Consider the following 22,981-nt stretch of genomic DNA (forward strand, 5'->3'; position numbering starts at 1 on the left):
GGGCACCCATTGGAGGCCGCAGGAAAGAAGGGAACAGCAAAAGGCGCCACCCTCTCGTCCGTACGCCTCTCTGCGCGAGCCGTTCCCGCCGTGCGAGAGAAGCAGCTGGCGGAGAGCATGCGAGGTCGAGCTTGGCGCACAGAGCGAGAGAGCGAGAGCGAGAGAGAGCGAGAGAGCGAGGGCGAGTGAAAGCCTTCTGCAGCCCATGTCTTCCTATTTTTGTTTGCCGCCACAGTGCGCAAGCGACGCACATCGAACAGAAAAAGAAAAACAAAAAAACCGCTGCGGACACGCTCCTGCTTCTGCAGAGCGAAGGCGCAATACAAAGGTGTCTCAGCGAGCAAGGTGAAGCTCCTTGTCCATACAGCCTGCGAGGTCGAAGCCCGGCATTCGCGTCGTTGGTGTGCCCCCGTTAGACCCTGGCGGGCACAGTGGTCGTCGTCGGGCTGCCACCATCTGTCGCCGTCACGCACGGAGGGGAGGGGCCATCTTTGCTTTTTGATGTGTGTTATTCTTTTCCTTGGCCGTTACTCTTATTGCATGCGCTTCCCATATCGACGTCGACACCGACACGCGCACTCCTCGATCCCTCTCCGACTGTCGTTGAGCCCGGACGCAAAACAAATCGAGATGCAGAGAGCCAGAGAGGAAGAGGAAGGAAGGGGGGCAAGAACAGAGAGATCGCTCATGGAGGCGGAGGCCGCGCTGACAACAAAACACACAACTACAAATAATGATAAAAAAATAGAGGGAGAAGAAACAAACTAACGCGAGTGACCGTGAAGAGGTGTGAGAGGCACAACCTTCGAAGACGAAGACTACTACTTACATGCAGGCCACCCCCGAAAGATGCACGTGGCGCTGTATGTCAGTGTCGATGTATGCTCGTGCCCTCGCGCGCCAAACTCCGTCGCGGCTGCAGCCGCACATCCTTGACAGAGAGAGAGAGCTGAGGGAGGAGCTCCTCAGACGGCAAACACAACCACACGCACACGCACACGCGACAAGGCAAACTACATTTATAACACTGCGCAGCTCCTAAAAGGACACGCCTCTGCTACCACTGCTGATTCCACCGAGGAACTCCTTTCCTTTTCGTGCTGCCGTGTCCATTTCTCTGCCATACAGCATGAGGCCGAGCTCCACTTGATCTCCCCCCCGGATTCTGGCAGGCCTCACCGCGTGGCGCGAAGCAGTCGTAGACACACGCACTACAGGTATTCCGCCTCAGCTATCTGAGCACGGCCTCTGCCCCGAACGCTACCCCACCCACCCGCCGCCCCGCAGGTCGCCTCACAGCCGCTCCCATCGTGTTGGTCGCAATATGGCGCATCCCTCGCGGTGGATGAGGCTATACGGCTGTAGGCAGCGAGGGTCGGGGGTGGGATACGCTCGAGTCACGCTGACACACTGCCCATCATATGCATGGCGTACACGTGTTCGCTGTTGCAGGCCTCTCTAACGCAACGCTATCCATGGCCTGAAAGCCGATATCAGCAGCGATAAACTGCTCTGGTTACCCCATTACAGAGCGTGGGGTGCACTAAGCCTTGAGATGCTACACGCTGAGTGGCACCCCCACCTCGGTCATCGGGACATGCACGCCACCAGAAACAAATGGGAGGAGATAGCGTGACGAGGAACATGCAAAAGCAAGTAAGAAAGGCACCCGCCGCACGGACGCACTCGTCGCCGACATACGCCCCCGTAACGTCGAATCCAACTGAGCGAAGAAACAAAGCCGCAGATCGGCAAGAAGAGGGTGATGACGCACAGGGACACGTATACACACGCATGCATGGAAAACCATCAGCAGAACGACAAGAAACTGTGAGATGCACTGACGAGGTGAGTGGCACGGCGCCCTCCTTGAATTAAAACGTAGCCACAATAACGTCTCCGCACGCTCTCCGTGTTTGGGTTTTATGTGCACCTGCTCGGCTCTGGGCGCCATAATAAGTGGGTTAGTGTTAGGGCTAGGGAGGAGCATCCAGAAAAGCTGGCACATAGAGACCGAGACGGGTGCGAAACCAAGACGGCGTGTTAAGGGGGTGAATGGGGGATAGCTATGCGAGATTTCTTTCCCAGGAGAAGAAGCACCGCTTGTCTCCTCCTCCTTCGCCCACACGAAAACCCCAGAGAAGGTACAAAGCCGCAACTCCCCCCCCCAAAGAAAAAGAAGGGTACAAACAAGACAGAGGGAGAGCGAGGAATCTGAGGTACACATAGAAATATATATATACATCTATACATGCTTATATGAAGCGGCGGCCATCCAATGGTATCACTGCCCCTTCCCCCCCCCAATCAGCACAACCGCCACACCGATGACCGAGTCCCCCCTGATCGTCGCTCTGCTGGCAAGACGACGACAGGAAATCCGCCCACAGCTGGGACGTATGGAGAGTCAAACAGAAAGAGATGATAGGCAAGAAAAAATACACGAAACATGGCACAAGGCATCCACAACCACGAACACGAGCGCACACACACAAAAAAAAAACGTTACGATACGCACCGCTGCACAGACGACGCTAAGAAAAACAGTATGTACCCACTGTGCCAAACTGGTCCCTTACTGTCACCGACACGCGTACGCCTACACAGCCACAGTTCACCTCCCGCTGTCGCACTGCGGCTAACCCCTGGTCGTCTAGCACGAACCGTCCTGCCGTCGTATCAGGTCGTGTGTCGGACGGGCTCGTCTCGTCCTTCCGCATTTCTTCGGCGCGCGCTGCGCGATCGGCCCCGGGCGGGGACCTCGCGTGCACTGCGCGCCGCCATCCAAGCGGGCCGCGCCCAGAGCCCTGCTCGAGCGGCGCCAGCGGCGGCGTCTGTCGGGCGGGTAGCAGAGGCTGTTCTGGGCGCATGCCGGACGAACCCAAGGAGGAAGTCGGCCAGCTTCAGGCCACAGACCGCGGAGACCCTGCGCTCTGCTTGTGTGCCATGCTGCTCCCTCTGAATCGCTTCAAGCCGCGGCGTTCCACAAGATGGTGTGGACACTTCGTACGTTGGCGTCTGGGGGACCCGATGGTGTGCGTCAGCGTCTTCTCGCCATGCTCCCGACACCGGTGCCGCATCAGCCCACACGGTCGGACGCAGGAGATGCTGCATACTTCGCATACATGCACTGGGGGGCTGATTGGTGCGGGTCTCCTCGCGCCTCGCTCGTCGGTCACTCTTGCACCCCTCAGCTCTGGGCGCTTCGCTTCGATGCAGCACACCGGGCCAGCTGGGCGTGGCAGCGCCTGCGCACCGTGCTCGCATTCTCGGGCCATAGGACCTATTTACAGGACGGCGTGGCGTCAGAGCGGCCTCCGACAGCGAACACGCTCGTGACATCCATATAATAGGCGATGGTGTTGGTGTAACTCGAGCTTATGCCCCCACGGCCCTCGCACTGCCTGCTGGTGTGGTGGGCAGCGTTTGAGGCAGAGACCATGTTCAGATAGCTGAATCTGCGCATTGTGCTGTAACGCGTGCGTGTCTAGGGCTTCGTCGCACCATGCAATGTGGGGCCTGTGAGAGGCCCTGAGGAGGAGGCCGAGTAGCGGTGGAGCAGATGCCCGCGATGGAAGAGAGATGGACACGCTGTATACAGAAGAAGAAAGTGAAGGCAGCGCAATACGCCAACAAACGAAAGAGAGAGCAGATGAAGGCAAAGAGAGCGACGTGCGCGCTCCCCTTCTTGGCTCCACCACCTCCACCGTCTCACTGAGAGCACAGCGGCAGACACCAGCGCTCCACGACGCCAACCCAGTGACATCGGCGCAGGCTGGCACGTAAAGAAGCAGCGAAAGGGAAAGAAAGCAAAAAAAAAGAGAAAGATCGGCTAGGATAGAGAAGAAAAAAGCACGCGTGCACATTTATGTGTGTGTGTGTGTGTGTGTGTGTGTGTGTGTGTGTGTGTGTGGTATTTATGAGAGTCTGTGTGGTGGTCCGCGCGGGTGAACGTCTGGTGGACGCCGCCGACGAACGCCCTATCGAATCTCTCGACAAGGGCAAAGAAAACAAAAAAACAAAAACACACACACACACACAACAACACAGAAAGGGAAGAGCGGCATAATGGACTTGAGGAAAGGCGAAGCCGGGGAGAGTCAAAGCGCCGACGAAAGACGGAAACCAAACGCAAGGACTATAACACGGAGCCCCACCAACGAAAAAAAAAAAGACACGTCCACGTCACGCAATGGCACCCTCCCGGGCTGTCAGGCAGCTCTGAGAAGCGTATAGCTGTACTCCCTCGTAAAGGCATACTCCACCGCACATCGACACACACGCGCAGACGGGCATACGCGGAAAGCACGGACGACAACCTACGTGAGCAGGACGCCAGCGGGAGGTCTCGTCTGCAGCAAACAAACAGCTGAAGAAGCACAATCATAATAATAATAAACGGCTTGGTGAGCCACACCACGCCGAAAACGAACGCCGACGGCGCATCAGCATAAATGCAACGAAAAAGAAAAGTGCCGACCAGACATGCATGTGCGCAAGAACGTACACGCGCGCCCTCCCCCACCCGGCACTCCTGCGAAGAGGTCGAGGTGAAATAATAAGAACGAGAAAGAACATAAGATGGCACACGTGTACATCGAGCGAAGGGGGTGTGGCCTCTCTTCTTCTTTGGGGAGGGAGGAGGGGTTTCTCTTGCAGGCAAACGCTGGGATAGTGAAGTAAGCAACACATGCCCGCACGTGAGGAAAGCAGAGGGATAGGGTGGACGGGGGTAAAGGCCGGCGACGTGCAATCCATGAAGCCGCCCTCGCACACGCAGGTGCACACACAAACACACACAGACACACACACACACACAGAGAGAGAGAGAGAGGGCGTGCCAGGGATAGACACATAAAAGTAAAGACGTGTAGTGAAAGCGGGAGTGGATAAATCGGGCCGTGATTCCAGGAAGGGGTCCGATGCAGAGGACGGAGAATGAGGGACGAAAAGAAAAAAGAAGAGTAGCGGAAGAACAAAGAAAAAACGCAGCAGCCCCCATGGAAAAGGAAGAGACTCGAACGAAACGATGAACGATCATGCACGCATCCACACACCAGGTTGACGCATGCGCTGGCACACGGCTAGAACAGGTGGTGGGAGGCAGCTCAACGCGCTAAAGCTTCGCACATCTCGGGCGTAGCTGTTGAAGAGCAGGCATAGCTCGACACGACGATAGCAGCCAAAACAGAGATACAGGATCGATACCTCGACTCCCTCGGCGTTCTTCGGACACCCGTACACACGTTCATGTTTCTTCTCATGGTTCAGCTATGAAAAGCGATGCGGCTCTCCACAGTGGTGCCGTCACTTCACGGCTGGTAACTTCCCCTATGGGCTCCTACCACGGTCGCCGAGCGAGCGCTCTGCGTGCTCTGAGGCGCTGCTCCTTTTCCTCCACCTGTTGCAGCTCACACAGTTGCTGCGACAGCGCTTCATGCAGCATGCGTGTTTCGCCCAGTAATGCCCGCAAGTGCTGCATCTTTTCACCGCGCGTGGTGAAAGACGCTGCGGAGGACGAGAAACTGCCGCCAGCGCTTCGAAGCTGCTGGTCGCCGGAGGAGGAGGACAAGAGCGACAGTGCTAAGGTGAGAGACGTAGGCTGCCCATGCTGGTGCTTGGGCAGAGCACACATTCGGTGTATATCCGTTGCACTCGCCGGCGGGTGCATGACAGAAGCAGCGGCCTCTTCGAGAGTTGAGACGGGCTTTGGCAACTGTTGGGGGCAGTCGGGCAGCCGCGACGCATCCCCCACCCTAGAAAATGCAGTGAAGGAAGCGCCTGGGGTCGCCTTGGTGGAGGCGTTAGGCAGCGGCACAGCGCCCGCCACCGCATCTCGAGTCGATTCAGCTTTGAGCACATCAGCTTTCTTCGAGTGGCGGCGGCGATGCGCTTGCACACGGCGCTGCTGAATATCCTGTGCCAACGCCACGTCAAACACATCCATGGGCAGTACCTGGCACCCATCACCAGCAGCCGTGGATGCCGACGCTGTAATCGCGGCTGCGGCTGCTCTTTTCTCCCCAGGAGACGCCGAGAGAGACGGCGGTGCATGCATCCAGGACAGCGATTGCAAGGGCACCCCGCTCACACTCGCCGACAAAGACGAGGACCTTGTGCGGCTGGAGGAGTCATGCTGCAGACTCTCCTGCGTCAACGACGAGCGCGTCACACCACCCGCGTCGTCCGCCCACCCCCGTGCGCAGTCGCTGAGACTCGTACACGACACGGACGACAGTAGTAGTGGCTTTGTGACGAGCTCGTGCCGCTTGGACAGCTGATGCGAAGACGGCATGTGGATGAGTACAGGAGACGGAGGAATGGTGGGGAGGAGGAATGGTGGGACGGACACCAATGAGGAATAAGGGTAATAAGAATGAGAAAGGAGAAACAACAACAACGAGGGCGAAACCCCCCTTCGCTTCTTGTTGTTGTTTTGCCCGCACCGAAAACGATGCGAATGAGCGTACACGATGACTCCTACGGATACTATATTAGAGAGGGAGCGAGGGAGGGAGAAAGGGAGGAGGGGGGGGGGGGGGGCAGAACTACACAAAAACAGACGGAGAGGAGCAGGAGGTGTGGGAGGCGATTCCACGTGCGCGTGGTAGACGGGTATAGATCGAGGGGGACGCAAGTGTACCGACCTGGGCTAGGCCACAGCAGGGAGAGAGGAGAAGCTTGGGGCACACCGAAACGCAGACACACGGACTTAGGTGTATAGGTGTAAGTGAGCTCAATGACAACAACAAGAAAAGCTGTCAAGGTTCGTGTGGTCCTCATTCACCAAACAAAGAAAAATACCGAAGCAGGGGGTGAAAAAAGGGACGCCGCGTGTGCGCACCTGTATATATGCTGTGGTGGACACTGAGGAGAGAGGAGGAGGGAGCGGGAGGGGAAGAGGTGACCTCTGCTTCACGAGGGCAGAGCAAACAAGCACCGCAGAACAGCTGAACGACGACAGGCAAAAGACGCCCAGCACGAGCGTCCGCGGGAGAGAAACGGTGACAAGAAGAGGAGAGAGGTAGGGGGTTGGTTGACTGATTCCAGCGCGTGTATAGCCCAGGGAAGCACAGCGACCAGATATGGAGAGTTACAAAGTAATATGTGTAGGTGAAAACAACAAAGGAGAAAAATGGAGAGAGAAAGAGAAAGAGGGAGAGGGCGCTGCACACCGGGAAAAAAATGTAATGAACGCCGTGGTCAACAAGAAATAGAAGCGGAAACGCTCGCGCGGCGTTCTGTGTGTGTGTGTGTGTGTGTGTGTGTGTGTAATGTTTGCCTAAACGAGAGAAAATGGTTGGGGTGGGGTTCCCCTCTTCCTGCTACGTGCGCGTGCGCAGGTACGAGACAAAAAAAAAGAGAAGACGTGCAGAAAAAGATGAAAAGCGAATAAGGCGTGGAGAGGGGAAGGGTGGAAACACAACGAGGGTAGAGGATTGTTTAGATACCACCTTTTATTAACCTTGCGCGGACACAATAGAAGGGAAGAGCACACACACACACAAACACACACACATAAAAACGGAAAGGTGGCAGAAAAAGAAAGAGGCGTTGAAGGGAGAGCGCTCGCAAGAAGAGAGTTGTGGGTAAAAGTACGTGCCGAAGTGACGACAGATATTCGAGGAGGAGAAGGCGGAGGGGAGACCTGGTTCGGCGGCAACAGAGCGCAGCAAAACAGATGACACAGCGAATACCTCTTTTGAAGCGCAGTCACATAAATAGAATACATACATACATATGCATATATATATATATATGGCCAGTGCAGTTGCGATTCTTCTTCCGTTGTTTCGCTGTGTTGTTTTTCCGGGGCACGGCGGCTGAAGTCCAAAACTGAGAAAGCTCAAAGAAATATAGATAGATGTAGGTGTGGATATATATATATATACATTGATATCGATATATCTGTGGATAGATATGTATAGAAGGGAGCAGGCGAAAGAAATCCGCAGCTGCGGCGATGGGGCGTGACAAGAGGGGGGAAAAAAAAAACAGACGAAGCAGGCGAGGCTGCACAGTTAGCCGCCACGGACAACGAAAACAGCAAACAATACTACACAAACAGCCCGAAACGAAAGGAAGTGACAGGGGTGGGTGGTTGGTGGTGATTGGAAACGGTGGTGGTGGAGGTGGGGGGGGGTTACGTTGTCAAGCAAGGAGCACGCGCAAGCAGGAAAAGCGGTTCAAGATGAGATTTACTTCACCGAAAAGGAAAACAAAACGAGGCGACGCACAAAACGCACAAGCGGGCAGCAGACACGCGAAAGGAAAGATACTGAGACCACCCAAGAATCAATATAGAGGACAGAGTGTGCCGAGAAGGGACAATATGAGGGGAGTGGAGGAGTGGCTTGAAAAAAAGAGAGAGCGCGGCACGTCACAGAACGTTCCACACACACACACACACACAGAGACAAGCGGGTGAGAGACGGAGAGAGAAACTGATGGTGCAATGGTGTATACAATGAAAAGGCAGAGATGTGGCGCTGCGACTGTGTGTGAGAGAGAAGCTGCCTCTCTGCTGACGTGCAGAAAGTCGAAGTGCTGAGAAAACGAGTGGAGGGAGAGCGGGATAATAATAATAATAGTGAAACCGAACGAAACGAAACCACACACACATACAAAAGGGAGCAAAGAGCCGCCGCCGTGTTGGAGATTGTCTTCGCGGCTTCCCTCTCTCTCTCTCTCTCTCTCTATATATATATATACTACTAGTATGTGTGACAAGATGAATTGGGGAAAGGAAGAGGAGGAGGGGGTAGGGATGGGGAAAAAGATGTGTATGTGTGTGTGTGTGTGTGTGTGTGTGTGTGTGTGTCAGCTAAAGGCCGGATGCCGCGATGAAATCACCAACAAGGATTACAGAGACCAAGCGAAGGGAAAACGACACCAAAAAGACACACAAGCGCTGGCAAGCCAGGGATGCAGAAAGCGACACAAGGTGAACGAAATACAACAGATATAAACAAGGAGATGGACAGGCGTGACGTGGTGGTGATGGTCGAGAGCGAAGCGAGGCCAGGGTCCGGGATATGCCGGCTGACGAGCGGCGAGAGACAACCCCGAGAACGAGGAGGAGACGCGCCCACACTCAGACACACGCACGCACACGAGAGAGAGAGAGAGAGGATGAGGGAACCGCTGTCCCGTGATTCACAGGAAACTGAAACAAGGGTTACTGACACGGAGGCGCATACGAAAATACCAAATATTACTGAAAGAGGACTGGATGGGGGAAGGCCAAAAAAAAAAAAACAGACAGGAGACGCAGGATACGGCTATCTGTGTACATACACACACACACACGTATATATATATATATATATATACCTCTACCTGCTGAAATGAAGCCGTATTTTTCTTTGCGTGTGTGGGTGTGTGCGTGTCGGGTACCGTTGTTGTTGCTGTTTCCCCCTCCCCTCCTCTCCCCCAATGTCGCTTACACGCTTCTCCGCTCTGTTTCGTTTTTCGTTATATATGTTTAGGTTCGCCTACGTTTTTTACTTCCTTGTCGGTTTTCGGTTCGGTATTTCGTAGTCTCTGCCGAGGGCGGCGCGTTGCGTGGTGAAGCAGCACCACCACCACAACCCCGCCCACGCTCACTTGAACGAGGACACGAAAAAAAAAACGCGGTGACGCTCCGGCTTCCGCTTGTTGTTTTATTGTTTTCCCTTGACTCTGTAAATTCTTCTACGTGCTGTGCTCCCTCTATCGACTTCGATGGAGCTTCCCACTCATGGCAGATGGTTTGCCGCCGCGCTTCCTCTCCAACGTGCAGTCCTTGAGCAACGACAGCCTCTTGGACTTTCTATGTTCTTCGCTGAGAAATGACGACAGGCAAAGACGAAGGAAGTGAGTTGGAAGAGAGAAAGAGGTGATACTTGTGTGTTCGATGATTCAAGCTCTGGTGCAAGCTCCGCAACAAGCACACACACACACACATACACACAGAAAAAGGACTAAGACACTCAGCTGCCAGCACGCAGAGGCGCTCCCTCGACTTGCGAGTGCTTCGTGTTCGGTGCGGTTTTCACGAGCACCCGATCAATGTCGGTCTTTTTTTTCGTGCTGTCTCGCCTTACCGTGTTTCTTCTGTGTCTGTGTCTGCGCGTCTTTCCACCTCTCGCACCGAGGCACTTGGGATGAGACACAGAAAGCACGCGGGCAAGCACGCACAGCGACAGTCCAGCGAAGTCGACAAAGAAAAAGGGGGAGGGAGAAGGAGCGGAGGCGTTCGGTTTCGTTGGAGTGTTTTTACTTCGTTTCCTTCGCCGGTATCAGCATTACTTAGGCGTCGGCTCGTGCGCGACGGATTTGAGGCGATGCCTCGCTGCTCTTCTCCGGTCGATCAGCACACGCCGTGAGTCCAAAGAGAGAAAAAAAAAACGAAACGAAGGAAGCAAGTAAAAGGCAGAAACACACACAAAAAAAAAGATCAGCGTTGTTTACTGCTGGTGTGGTGGTACCCAGAGGGGCGCGCCAGATGCCCGTGCATGCGCGGGTGCCTTGGGGCGCAGAGGTAGCGTCGCGGAGGGGAGGCTAAAGAAGGAGCCACTCAGGACAGAGAGAGGGTCACGGGCTACTGCGCCTGCCCTGTTTCAGCTTTCGCTCACACTCGCCGTAGCGCACCAGAAACTCGCACACGTGTCGTGTTCACCTTCGGGTGCGCCTTTGTTTCGGTGCCTTCCTCAGCCTAAGCAGTCCCTCAGGCTTGCGCGCTGGCAACGTGAGCTCGGAAAGAGAAAAACGAAAGCGGCGTCACAAACAACAGCGCGAAGCAACGGTTGTTGAGCAGAGAAATGGAAAGAGAGGAGAGGGAGAGGGGTGGGGGGCAACAAAATGCGAAACAAATGGGAGAATTGCACGAGAGCGGACCAAGGCTTGACGGACAGAGAGAGAAAACCAAACGATGGCGATGCGATGATCAGCGCCTATTTTTCGTTTCTTTCGGTGGAGACAAAGGGTCTGGTGAGCTATGTGTAGGTGGGGTAGGCCGGCTCGGTGATCGTTGTGTCGCCGACGAGAATGCGGAGGGGAGGGGAGGGGAGGGGAGGGGAGAGGAAGATGGCGTCCCTGTGATGGGCTCTGTCACTCCGACTCAGGCAGCGCTGCTCAGTAAAACGTGCACAGGCAGAGAGAAAGAGATGCAGATACGAAGGCGCACGCACGTCGCAAACCTCTAACACGCGTGCTCCGTAACTTCATGTATATCTGTGTGTCCTTTTCCTTTCCGTAACAATTGCTGAGACACCAGCCTTGTTACCTCCGTCTTGATCCCGGTGTTGACCTAAGCTTTCCTGCGCTGATTTCTGCTATTGCCTTCCTTGTCTTCCACACGGGCGGCTCTCACCACTGTTTTTGCGTCCTGTACCCTCTGCTCTTGTGGACGGGGGTGGCCTCTTGCCTGTGATGAGGGAGTGGGCGGGGCCGGGGGGAGGGCTGGACGGTCGCTAAGGAATGTTCGCAAAAGTGTCGGAGTCGGCGAAGGACAGATAAAGACCGAGAGGACAAGCACGATTCAAACAAACAAAAATACACAACAAAAGGAGCAGCACGCGCGCAACGAAGGCGACACGTCGGCACCTTGTTCCACCGAGGCGGTGGATGGAAGGCACAACAGAAGTGAATGCACACAAGCGCGTGCGTGGGCGCGGATGTGTACCACGGAAAAGCAGTGAGGCGAAGAAGAAGGTGTAGACGAGGGGTAGGAGAAACCGAAAAAAAAGCATATAGAAGGGAGGCTGATATCCGGGCGCAATCACTCATGCGGCCCTGTGCACATGCGACACAACACCCGCCACTAGCTTGCCCCAGCCTTCGGCTGATCAGCCGAACAAGGCGGCAGAGAATCCAGCAGGCAAAGTTCGTCGACTGGTCTATTATTGTCACCGACGCGTCCGCCAACGCGTACGCCTACACAGCCACAGTTCACCTCCCGCTGTCGCACTGCGGCTAACCCCTGGTCGTCTAGCACGAACCGTCCTGCCGTCGGAGAGCAGTGCGACCCAATCGGTAATTCATACAGTTGGTGCCAGTGCTTCCGGCATTGCCGATGTTGCAGGCTTGCCCACCTTGTCCATGTGTTCCAATCCATAATGACCACAGACACACTGAGGTGAGAGGCGCACGCCACCCTCCGCAATCGCAGGGCCCGCCCTGAGAGCGCCATGAGGAGGGAGAGCGAGCCCGTGGCAGCAGCCGCATGTGCTTTCCTGTGTCTTAGTCTCCCAGCAGCCTTTTGCAGCAGGTCAAGTCCCGGCTCCACACTCCGCGCCGGGGCCGCAAGCAAGTAAGCCGCAGCTCCCTGTCCGTGTACCTGTGAGTGCGCCATCCTCATAGCGCGTCGCGGCTGCGCCTATCTTGGTGTCCATGTACCCACAGCAAGTAAGGCAACGCCGCAACACGGGAGAGTCGCTGCGCGCACGACGCTGGCTTCTTCCTCGTCCGGAGGGTGCGCCCGCTGCCCGGCAGCAAACGATACGCTGACGCACACGCGACCGCTGCGCATGACGGAGGTGTGCACGTGCGGGGCTCCCAGGGGGGTCGATGCCTGCACACCGACGTGAGAGCTGCGGAGCCGTTGTGACGACACCGTCATCCGGCACGTGCACCCATCCCCACGCCAAGTGCGCAAGGTGGCCTCCTGGCGTGGCTGCGGACGGATGCAGGCAGGTGCGGCGCAACAGCACTAGGGGGTCGGGGGGCAGTGGATCGGCCTCTCCCAGTGGGTATCCGCTGTGTGCGTATTTTAGGGCACCCACGATCACTGCGGCTGCTCTGGTGTGAAGGTGCACAGGGGCCCTCGCGCAGTTTCTGACCAGCACCATCCCACCACACGGCGGCACTGTGGATCAACACTGACTCCAGCCGTGCCATGTGGGAGTAGCGGAGGGAACTCGCTGATATACCTGCCTCTTGACCCGAAAACGACAAGATAAGAGGTCGCAGCAACGCCACACCGAATAAGGAATGAGCTCTCGGCACTTTCGCGCTTCCCGCGCCCTTTCACAGCCGGTGATGCAAGCTTTCATGCGTTACAGCCGGTTCGAACGCAGGAAGTGCTACGCTGGTGTGTACCACTTCGGCAGGGCAATGTCCACGAGAAGGGATGTTGCACAGATGTGCCAGAGAGGAGCTCCACTGCGTTGCTCCCTTAAGCACGGGCAAGATATCCTAGCCCACGTGTTGCCTGACAGCATGAGATCAGCACAAGGCGCGCAGACGCGGAGAGAGCAGGAGATTTGCAAGAAAAAAAACGCGATTCGGAACGACTCCTTGCCAGTGCTCCAAGAATAACCCACGGATCTTGACAGGGTTCTTCAAAACCTGTGCAGCCGTCTTTGTGAATTGCCTTCCTGTCTCGCAAAGCTCCTACTGGAAGATTATCTTCATGGCTGAGCGCAAGTCTTGGCGGATGCGCAGGTAGCGCAGCTTCTCCTCTGCCGACATGAGCTTCAGATAGCCTGATTCCTTTACCTCGCGAATGTGATCCAGTGGCATGATGAGCAGACTGCTCGTTTCCTTCAGCATCTGGAACAGCACCTCGACCACGGCACCACCAAGTCCTGGCGTGCTCGTGAGTGGGATCATCGCCTCCTTGTAGGCAGTCACGTCCTGCTTATACACAAGCGCGCCGCGGTCGTTCGCAACAAAGCTCTTGAGGTGAGCCGAAATGCCACGGTACAGGCACACACCCAAGGTGCGCACAAAGGAAGACGGCCCGCCATCGCCGTATAAAAGCTGCTGAAGGTTCATTGTGCGTGCGCGCGCCCGCACGGCGCTGACGCTCGAGGCAGACGCGGCTGTGAACGCCCCATTCGTGGAGGACGGCATCACCGACTCTAGCAGGGGGGTGTTACCGCCAGTGCCGCTGACCACATCGGTCGCCGCTGCCCGCGCGGCCTGATGCTGCTGCACCGCTGCGCCGAGGGCCCCGCCGGCAGCCGTCTGCGACAACATCTGCCGCTGGTGCACCTGCCCATTCGACAATCGAATAAACTCGGAAGCCATGTCGAATTGGCGTGTGATGTAGTAGCAGAACAAAGTGCAGGCACGCGTGCACGGCGGTGCCACCGTGTCGGCGTCGTCGTGCTTCGAGTCCGCCTTGGGCAAGTAGTCGCTCTTCAGCTGATAGTGCTGCAGAATCGAGAGGGAGCGAAGCAGAATTGCATGCACACACATGTTCAGTACGCGCTCCGAGCGCTCATCTACCGCCTCCAGAGCGGAGCTGCGAGCCTCCTCAACGTCCTGGACGAGCCGCGGGTATTGCCGCAGGAGCGGGACGCAGATGGCATCTGTCGTGTCACTGAGAGTCATAAGGGAGGACTGGGCGAAGAGCAGCATCCGGATCGCACACTGCTGTGGCTCCATCTTTAGCGGCTGCAACAGCTCGTCTTCCGACTTGGGTTTAACTCGCCAGTTATCGCGATCGTTGCGCAGCGAATCCAAAACCTTGCGCAGCTCCGCATCGAGGTAGTTGCCGACGTACACGAGCGTGGCCTTGATGAGGTCGTACACGTACGGGCCCACCTCCTTAGGAAGCGCGTACGTCTTCACGCGACCAGCCACCTCCGTCAGACACGTTATCACCTCCTTCATCTTCGCCATGTGCGCCTCGCGTAGGTCAAAGAACTCGTCCGGGATGGCGTGCAGACTGCGCGTGTACTTTTCTTCGATCAGTGTAAAGTAGCGGTTCAGGAGCTCCAGCTCCGTGCGCTGGGCGCTATAGGCGCCTCGCTGCGCGAAGATAACGTCCACGCAGCGGCCGAGGAAGTCGACCTGGTTGGCGCTGAAGATGTTCTTGAGCTCCTTCACGTACTCCTGGTAGAAGGAGTAGAGGCGCGTCTCCATCGTGTGGTGGTAGGCAATGCTGTCGGCCACCCGCACGCCGCAGCGCCGCTTTGTGCGTGGGGTTAGGCTCCCCTCCGCCTGCATCATCGACGTCGCCTGCGTCTCCGCCAGCTTGATCTGCTGGCTCAGGAACGGCCTCACCACGCCGTCCGTGACACGCGACAGCAGCTGCTGGCGAGCCGTGTTGGTGGTACCGAAGATCGTCTCGACGACGACGACGTTGCGGCGAATGCGGTCGAGCAGGAAGCGGAAGGTCCGCTGCAGCTCCTTGTCAGTGTGCTGACGGTAGTGGTCCATCGCACGCAACTCCGACGACTGCGGCAGCGGTGGCAGCCCTGGCAGCGGCTTCGGGCTCCATTCGCTAAACAGGACCACGCCCAAGTCGTTGATGGAGCGAGAAAAAAACAGCGAAAGTAGTTCATCATTCGACGCTGTCAGTGTGTTGTACAAGGACGAGATGCGTCCAAGAGTCTTGAGCAGAGCGCGGCCGTACGCCTGATACACGGCCGTCTGTGGATGCTCATTGTAGAAGTCGTTGAAGCACGTCACGACGTGGAAGAGGTCAGACACGAGCTCCTTGCGCAACCAGTCTACGTAAATTCGAACGTTCTTCGCGTTGGTGGCCAAGTCGCCGAGTTCGTTCGCCAGCAGCGTGAGCCGCTGGCACCACTCAACCTGCGCCTCAGTGCAGAAGCGGAGAGCGAAGAGTCGGTCAAGTCCGGCTGCGACGGCGGCGGCCTCGGCGCGCTGCATGCGCACCTGTGTCAGGTCCACAATCGCGTCCCCGTCCGTGCCGTCACCGCCGTCCTCCATGGCCGCCGCCGCTTCGTCGTCGTTTCTGGCCTCTTCCCGCTCGTCCTCTTCGTGCTCAGCCGCCGCGTCACCGCCAACCCCACCTTGCATACGCACTGCATTGTCGTCGTCGTCGCCTGGTATGTCTCTGCCGGTGGCGGCTCGTGGAGAACGCTGAGGAGACAGCTGCGGTGAGAGCAAGCGCGCCTGGGAAAGAGGGGAGGCGTCGCTACTTGCAGCTGGACTGCGACGTCGCGCGCCGCTGCGAAACACGCGGGGTCGGCGCGTGGTACGCGCTGGCGGAGCATCGGCGACTGGAGCCACGGCAGTCGCTGAGGCAGACCGCTTCGCCACGCTGCTGTCGTCATCCCTCTCCGAATTCGCGCCAACGCCTGCCGAGCCCGAGGAGGTCAACACAGCGCGTGTGGTGACGGAGCCGGCGGTGTTGATTACCGTAGTGTAGAAACGAGGGCGGAAGGCGGACACGCGCCCGGCGGCCCAGCGCGTCGTCACAGCGGCGCGCTGGGTTTTGCGGGTAGCCGAGATGGACTCGAGCAGCGCGCGCAGCTCGCTACTCGAGATGCTCGTCATCATTTTGAAGTAGCGCAGCAGCTGCGACACCGCTTTGCCACGCTGCACGCGTGCATTAGAGTGGGCCAGATGCTGCTCGATACCCGCCGTTGCTGCCTGCGCATTGCTGACGCGATTCTCGTACAGCTGAAGCCGCGCGGAGGTGCCCTCGAGCCCGAGCCTAACTGTTGCCAGCCGCCGTTTTTCCTGGATCTCAACTCGCTTGCACCGCACCTCCTCGCGGTGCAGCAGCGTCTCTTCCTCCTCGAGTAAGCGGCGCACCTCCTCCGCCGCCTCCTCCAGCGTGGACATGAGCTGGCCGGCAAGGCTCGCAAAGTCCACGTCGGATGCGCCGCCACCGCCGCCGGGACGGCGGTCGGCGTCAGTGCCGCCGCTTTTGTTGAGAATCGCCCCTGCTCGAGCTCGCATGCTCATTGGAATTCGGCTGCTGCCAAACAGAGGTGTGCCGTCACTGCCCAACAACTGGGCTGCCTCACTGTCCAGATGCGTGCCCGCAACGGCGCTACCGCCACCGCGTGCCCCTCCAGCGCCGCCACTGCTGCCGTCCCTACCGCCTGGTCCGCCAGTGGCGAGGAGACGTTTTTGCTCAGCGCGGTGTCTCTGCAGCACTGGGTACAACAGCCGCTGAGAGATGTTGTTCACAAAAAGCGGAGAGGAGAAGGTGATGGTGCTGAAAAGGGTACGGTCCACCATCATTCGCCGATCCGCCATGGCAGACTCCATCGCTGCCTCCGCAGCTGAGGACATACTAGCCATCGCTGGAGTTGGCTCCGGTGAGGAAGCCGCGGCGGCAGCCCCAGACGCAGCGGAGCTGCTGCTTTTATTGCATGTCATGGAGGCTGCTCCGCCACCCCCAGAACCAACATGAGGCGCCGCAGCAGAGGCCTGCAAGTCTGACCTGCTTTCTCTAGGAGTAGCAGCGCCAGCGGCGCGTGGCGAAGTTCCTGGCATTGACGACGGACCCACCAGCCGCGGTGCTGGTGCCCGCGCGACAGGCGTGGGCCCTTGTGCACCAGTTACGGAGGGAGCAAGCCGCACCGAGGGTGCTGCGACCACCTCCGTCTCCCTATGACCGCTGTCATCCCGCCGCTGCTGGCGGGCGGCGGCGGAATGAAGAACACGGCGCTGCCACCGCGGCTGCTCATTCACGTCTCTGTCCATGGCGGTCAGTGAGTTCGCCTTGGACTCTGTATTTGGGGTGCAACAAAGAAAAACAAAACGAGGGAGAAGAGGTCAAACACAGCAGAGAAGAGAAGCGCAGTCAGCCAGGAAGGAGGAGGAGGAGAAGGCTGATCAGGCGCAGGAGGTCTATCTGTCTATCTGTCTATCTGTGTGTGTGCGAAAGGAGACCGGGATGCAGACGGTGCCCGTGGTGGGGAGTACAGCATTGTCAGCGGTTGCCGTACGCGCGGTGAACGTTGTGCGTGTGCGCACGAAGTGTGTGTGTGTGTGTGTGTGTGTGTGTGTAAGCGTGTGTGTTTGTGGTGATCACATCAAGAACAGGAGAGACGAGCCGACGTGGACTGGGCAATGGAGATGCAGAGGAGGGGGAAGAGAGAAGTCCAGCTCACGTGGCGCAGAAGCATCAGCACAGGTGTTTGTTGCCGTGCGCCCGTGTATCGTTTGGGACAGGGAGGAGAAGGAGGAGCGGGGGTGGTGAGGAAAAAAAAAAAGGAAGGAGAGACCGTGGAAAAACATGCGCGCGTGTGCATAGGCGTGGACGTAGGAAAGCGAAAAGACCCACTTCACCATTAGTGCGAGTGGGGCTGTTTACCGCTCACCAAAGCATGCGCACATGCACGGTTGCACAAGTAGAGAACGAGCTCGCCGGCCCCCCCCCACGCTCTAGCGAGCGCACTCTTCTCCTCTTCGTCTTCCCCCCTTCTCCCCCAACCAAATTCGTCGTGGAGGAGATCCGCACTCCCGACGCGAAGGGAGCGCCTCCGTCTCCTTGTTCGTCCGTGTGACTGCCTCACAGTTTGCATGGCGCATCCTCTTCCTTCGCTTCTTTCGCTGCAGCTGTTAGAACTCAATGCATTCATCCAACACACGCACACACACGCAGCGAGGAGATAGACACACACTCGCAAGCACAATCAGACATCGCATCCCTTCCTTCGGCTATTCCTGCGTACACCACAGCCAACACCACCCCCTCGCCCCACACAACCAGACATGCGTCAGCATGATGGTGAAGACATGGAACTATTCTTCGCACCGCTCGCCGGATCGTGGCTTCACAGAGTGCACCCACATAAGGGTTGTGGAGTACAGAGGGGAGTGTGTCGTCTCGCGCGTGTGGAGGAGAGCTAGTCAGGCAAAGCGATGGAGAGCCAAGGAGAAACGAGTAACAGTCGCCTGGCCTGCATCCTTGGTGATTATTTTAGTCCGGCGAGAAAAATAATCGAAGAGTTGTGCACACCACTTTGCTCTTTGTTTTTGGTTGCTGTTCTTGCCGTTTCCCGTCCCAGTAGTGGTGGCGGCAGCATAGCACCCTTCACCTCCCCCCGGCACCCCCGCAAGCAGATCACACGCACATGGCTTTACGCTTAACGCACAGGCATGACGCACATTGTGTGGAGAGAGGGAGGGAGACGGAGGCAGATGAGCAAAACAGCACGCACGCGCATAGCGAGGGGAGAGACACACAGATCACCACATGCTGCTCAGTTCCAGAAGCACAAAGACAAGAAGGCACGCAGAAGCTACTGCGCACTCAACGTTGGCGACGCTAGGCAAGCGGAGAGGTCCCACCCATGCACACAATACAAAAAGAGAGAGAGTGACGTCACCATGAAACATCTCACACACTCTGCGTTGCGCTTGTCCGTCCATCCTTGTCTCTCCGTATGTGGGTGGCAACGATGGGCGTGCTTCTCGTGTGTGCGTCTGTATGTATATATATATATATATGTGTGTGTGTGTGTGTGTATGTGTGTGCACGCGGCTGCACAAGCACACAACCCGCTAAAGATAAAGGTGGAAGAGCACACACACACACACACACATATATATACATACACATGAGAAGCTAATCGAAACAACACCAGCAAATAAATAAATAACGGACACGAGAAGCGCAAAGAAGGCCGGGCATGTGCCCCTCCCCCTCCTCCCAGAGACACAAACAACAACATCAACAACACCCGAAACGACATCGGAAGCCCCATGCAGCAAACAGCCGATATGTAAAACGAAAAAAATATATAAGGGGGTAGGGAAAGGGACGAAGAAAAAAATGAGAGGGGCGTGGAAAAGGACGCGGGGAGGGGGTCGATGGTGATGGTGCTCGGAATCAGAGAACGAGAGAGACAGTGAAGAGAAATGGGATGCGAGAAAGGGGGTGCAGAGGGGATGGCGAGGAGACACGCACGCGCCAACACAGCCCTCTCCCCCTCCCCGCCTCCTCCCCTAATAATAATAAACTGAAAAAAAAGCATCAAGCAACGGCACCTCAAGACGACAAGCTTCCTTCTGGGGGGTGGGGGGTTGCAGGAGAGGCCACAACTAAGGGACAGTCGCCCGCCCTTCATTTTTCACTTTGCTTGCTGTATTGTCCACTTGCTCTTTACTTCCTCAGCTTCTGTTCGTTTCATTGCTGCCACCCACCCACCGGCCCACGGACCAGCCCTCCCCACCCCTCCCCCGCCGCCCGCCGCTGCCTTCGCATGACGTCTGGGGGAGGGGGTACCTGTGCTTGCGCCGTGGCCACACCAGCAAGAACGCTGCGCGCACGCACCACCCAACCGTGGAAGGCAATGATGAGCTCTCCAAGCACAGAGGCCTACGTGGCGCGGGCGGTTAGAGCGCATGCACACCGGAACATGGGAGGACGAGGAGGACGAAAAGGAGAAGAGAGGGGGCAGGTGAAAACAAAAAGAGAGGGAAGAACCAAAGGCGAAACAAACATAAAGGGGGGGTAGGGGCGTCAGGTGATGAAGACACAAGCCGAAAAGAAAACGACGAGGAGGGGGACGAGATGAGGGGAGGCTGGCCATTAGGCAGTGAATTTTCCTCTCCACACAAGGATACACCCGAAGCACGTACTGTGAGCACCAGCCTCGCCAACATGCAAAGCAGCAGCACAGACAGGAGAGAGGAAGGGAGGGAGTTGAGGAGAGGTGAGGGGAAGACTTCTTTCTGACACTTTCCGCATAAGTAAGTGCACGTATGCAAGAGCGGAACGCCGAAACGACGCCAACCACCACACCCCATCACTCGTGTGCGCTTTGCTTGAACACGTCTCCTGAAGTCTGCCCTTCCTTACAGTCAGAAGGCTTGCTGAGCAGCTCATGATGTAGAGACGTCGATAACGCACTAGTTCTTCTTCTTGGCCGCCGCAGCCGCCGCACCACCTGTGGCGGGGGCCTTCTTGATGCCGCTCCTGTCGTCACTGGCACTGCGCGAGGCCGCGTGCAGCGGTCTCGCTCCCTTTTTGCCGCGCATGCCAGAGACGCAGCAAGAGAACCACAAGCAAATGAAAGTCACACAGACCACCGCGATGCTGCAGACCAGGTAAACAGCAACGACTCCGTTGTACAAGTCGGCGTCTGAATCCGAAACGAGGTCGAGTAACGCGTCTAACAGGCTGTTGCCGATGGAAGCCCACTCGCCTGCCCGCGCCGCGGCCACGGTGCTCTTGACAGCGGTGACAGCGCCGTCAGGCATTTTAGCCCCGTAGGTGTAATACGCAATGAAGAGCTCCAACCAGACCTTGTACACATACTCGTACATGATCACCGCCGCCACCATTAGGGGAAGCACAGCGACAGCGAAGATGCCGGCAGCAACGACGAGGCCGACCGGCACGGCCGCGTAGCCCACCATAACCGCGATCTTCTTTGCCAGATCCATCATCGGCATATCCAGCTGCTTACCAGACGCAGGCAGCAGTTCAGCGTATATGGCACTCGCCTTGTCGCAGTAGTACTGCACTGACTTCGTGTAAGACTTGACAACGGGGGTGTAGGAGTCGATCATGTACTGCATCACGCCACGTGCGGTCAGATACAGCACCTTGCAATGCGTGAAGGTGAGACGAAAGAAGTAAGCGAGCCTTTGCTTGACTTCGCTCATCGAAGATACGTCTGGCTGAGTATCGAGCCACGCCTTCGACTCGGCAATGCACGTCTTGGGCACGCTCCCGCCATACATGCGCAGTGTCTGGATGTCGTAGACCAGCAAGTCGTCCTGCCTCGCAGCCAGCCGCTTCTCCAGCTCTGCGACCTTGTTCGGGGCGTGCACGAGGGCCTCATTCAGCTCCGAGCGGGCGTCACGAACCGCAGCCGCCGTATGCTGGCGGTGCTCGTGTACACGAAAGAGGTACTCCTGAATGCTTTTCGCGCAACCCTGCGGCAGCTCCTCGGCAGAGTAACGGATCATGTCCACAGAGTCGATCCTCCGCTTCGCCCTCTCCTCCTCATCGCGACGCTCAAGCTCCTCCTGTTCCTCCTGGCGCCGACGCTCCTCCTCCTGGCGCCGACGCTCCTCCTCCTGCTGGCGACGGCGGAGCTCTGCGAGTTTCTCCTCCTCCTCGCGCCGACGCTCCTCCTCCTGCTGGCGACGGCGGAGCTCTGCGAGTTTCTCCTCCTCCTCGCGCCGACGCTCCTCCTCCTGCTGGCGACGGTGGAGTTCTGCGAGTTTCTCCTCCTCCTCGCGCCGACGCTCCTCCTCCTGCTGGCGACGGTGGAGCTCTGCGAGTTTCTCCTCCTCCTCGCGCCGAGCCTGCTCTTCAGCCTCAAGCTGCCTCACGGCCGCCGCCTCAGTTTCAGCCGCCTGTACAGCAGCAGTGGCAGCTCGGGCCTCCTCCTCCGAAGTCTCTGTCGGCACCGAAGTATGCTGAGCACCAGGCTTGTCGGCAGCATCCGTTGGAGTGGCCGCCACCTCCTGGGCATGCACGAAGGTCATCACGACAGCCAAGAACAGCAGCACGACCGCGACGCACAACAGTGTGCGCCGGCGAGAAACGGCGTGTAAGAGCTTCATGGCGAGTTTTTTGCTGTATCCCTCACACTGTGCGCACGTGCCTGTCCGAGGTGCCTCCTTTTCTGTGCTCCCGACGCTTCAGCCCTTTCTTGCCTGTCGTTGCTTTTTGTTGCTGTTCTTCGTATTCAGCGGGTGTTCAGAGAAACGGAGGAAAGAGGGAAGAGGGAGGGGGTGTTGAGAGATCAACACGTGCTTGTCGCTCGAGCTTGCGGTAACGACTCGGGCCGTAGGTCGATGAGTGTCTGGTAATGATGGGAGAGAAACGAGCCCAAAAAAAAAAACGATCTAGACAATGTGTAGAGCAACGGTGTCAATGTCAGTGACAGCAATCACGAACAAGTGCACCCGTTGACTCACCAGCTGCGTTGGTGACGATGAACACGCACAACAACTCCGCTGTCCCGGTTCGCTGAGCAATAGAATGAGAAGCACAGAGAGAATGCGCTGCACACACGCTGAAACGAAGAGCTGAAGGGGGAAATAAAAATCATCAAAATAAAGGCCTGAAGCTGTTGTTCCGTCGGCCGTGTGGAGCTGGTGCGGCGGATGAGGAATACGCGGCCAAGACGAATGTGATACGAGAGAGGGGCTGAAAAAGGTGGGGGTAGGGGGAGCACAAGTAGAATAATGGATGAAGAGACGAGCTACAAAACAAACAGAAGACGTGGTGCTAAATCAGCCTTCTGCCCTCGCTTTTGTGTGTCTCGGTTTCAATGTGTGTGTGTGTGTGTGCTTTCCGTCGTAGCGGGATCTTCGGCCG

General features: G+C 57.3%; 2 protein-coding genes across 2 annotated transcripts; both read right to left on the reverse strand.

Annotated features, from left to right (window-relative positions):
* Positions 1-13,374: 13,374 nt before the first annotated feature.
* LMJF_23_0630 (conserved hypothetical protein) lies at positions 13,375-16,932 on the reverse strand (the record flags this gene model as incomplete). Its single annotated transcript, XM_001683346.1, has 1 exon — positions 13,375-16,932. The coding sequence occupies one exon, from the start codon at positions 16,930-16,932 to the stop codon at positions 13,375-13,377; it is 3,558 nt and encodes a 1,185-aa protein (XP_001683398.1).
* Positions 16,933-20,553: 3,621 nt separating this feature from the next.
* Positions 20,554-22,221, reverse strand: LMJF_23_0640 (conserved hypothetical protein; the record flags this gene model as incomplete). Its single annotated transcript, XM_001683347.1, has 1 exon — positions 20,554-22,221. One exon carries the CDS (start codon positions 22,219-22,221, stop codon positions 20,554-20,556), a length of 1,668 nt encoding a protein of 555 aa, XP_001683399.1.
* Between the last annotated feature and the right edge of the window lie 760 nt (positions 22,222-22,981).

This window comes from Leishmania major, chromosome 23 (assembly GCF_000002725.2).
Source record: "Leishmania major strain Friedlin complete genome, chromosome 23".
In the NCBI taxonomy this organism is placed as follows: Eukaryota; Euglenozoa; class Kinetoplastea; order Trypanosomatida; family Trypanosomatidae; genus Leishmania; species Leishmania major.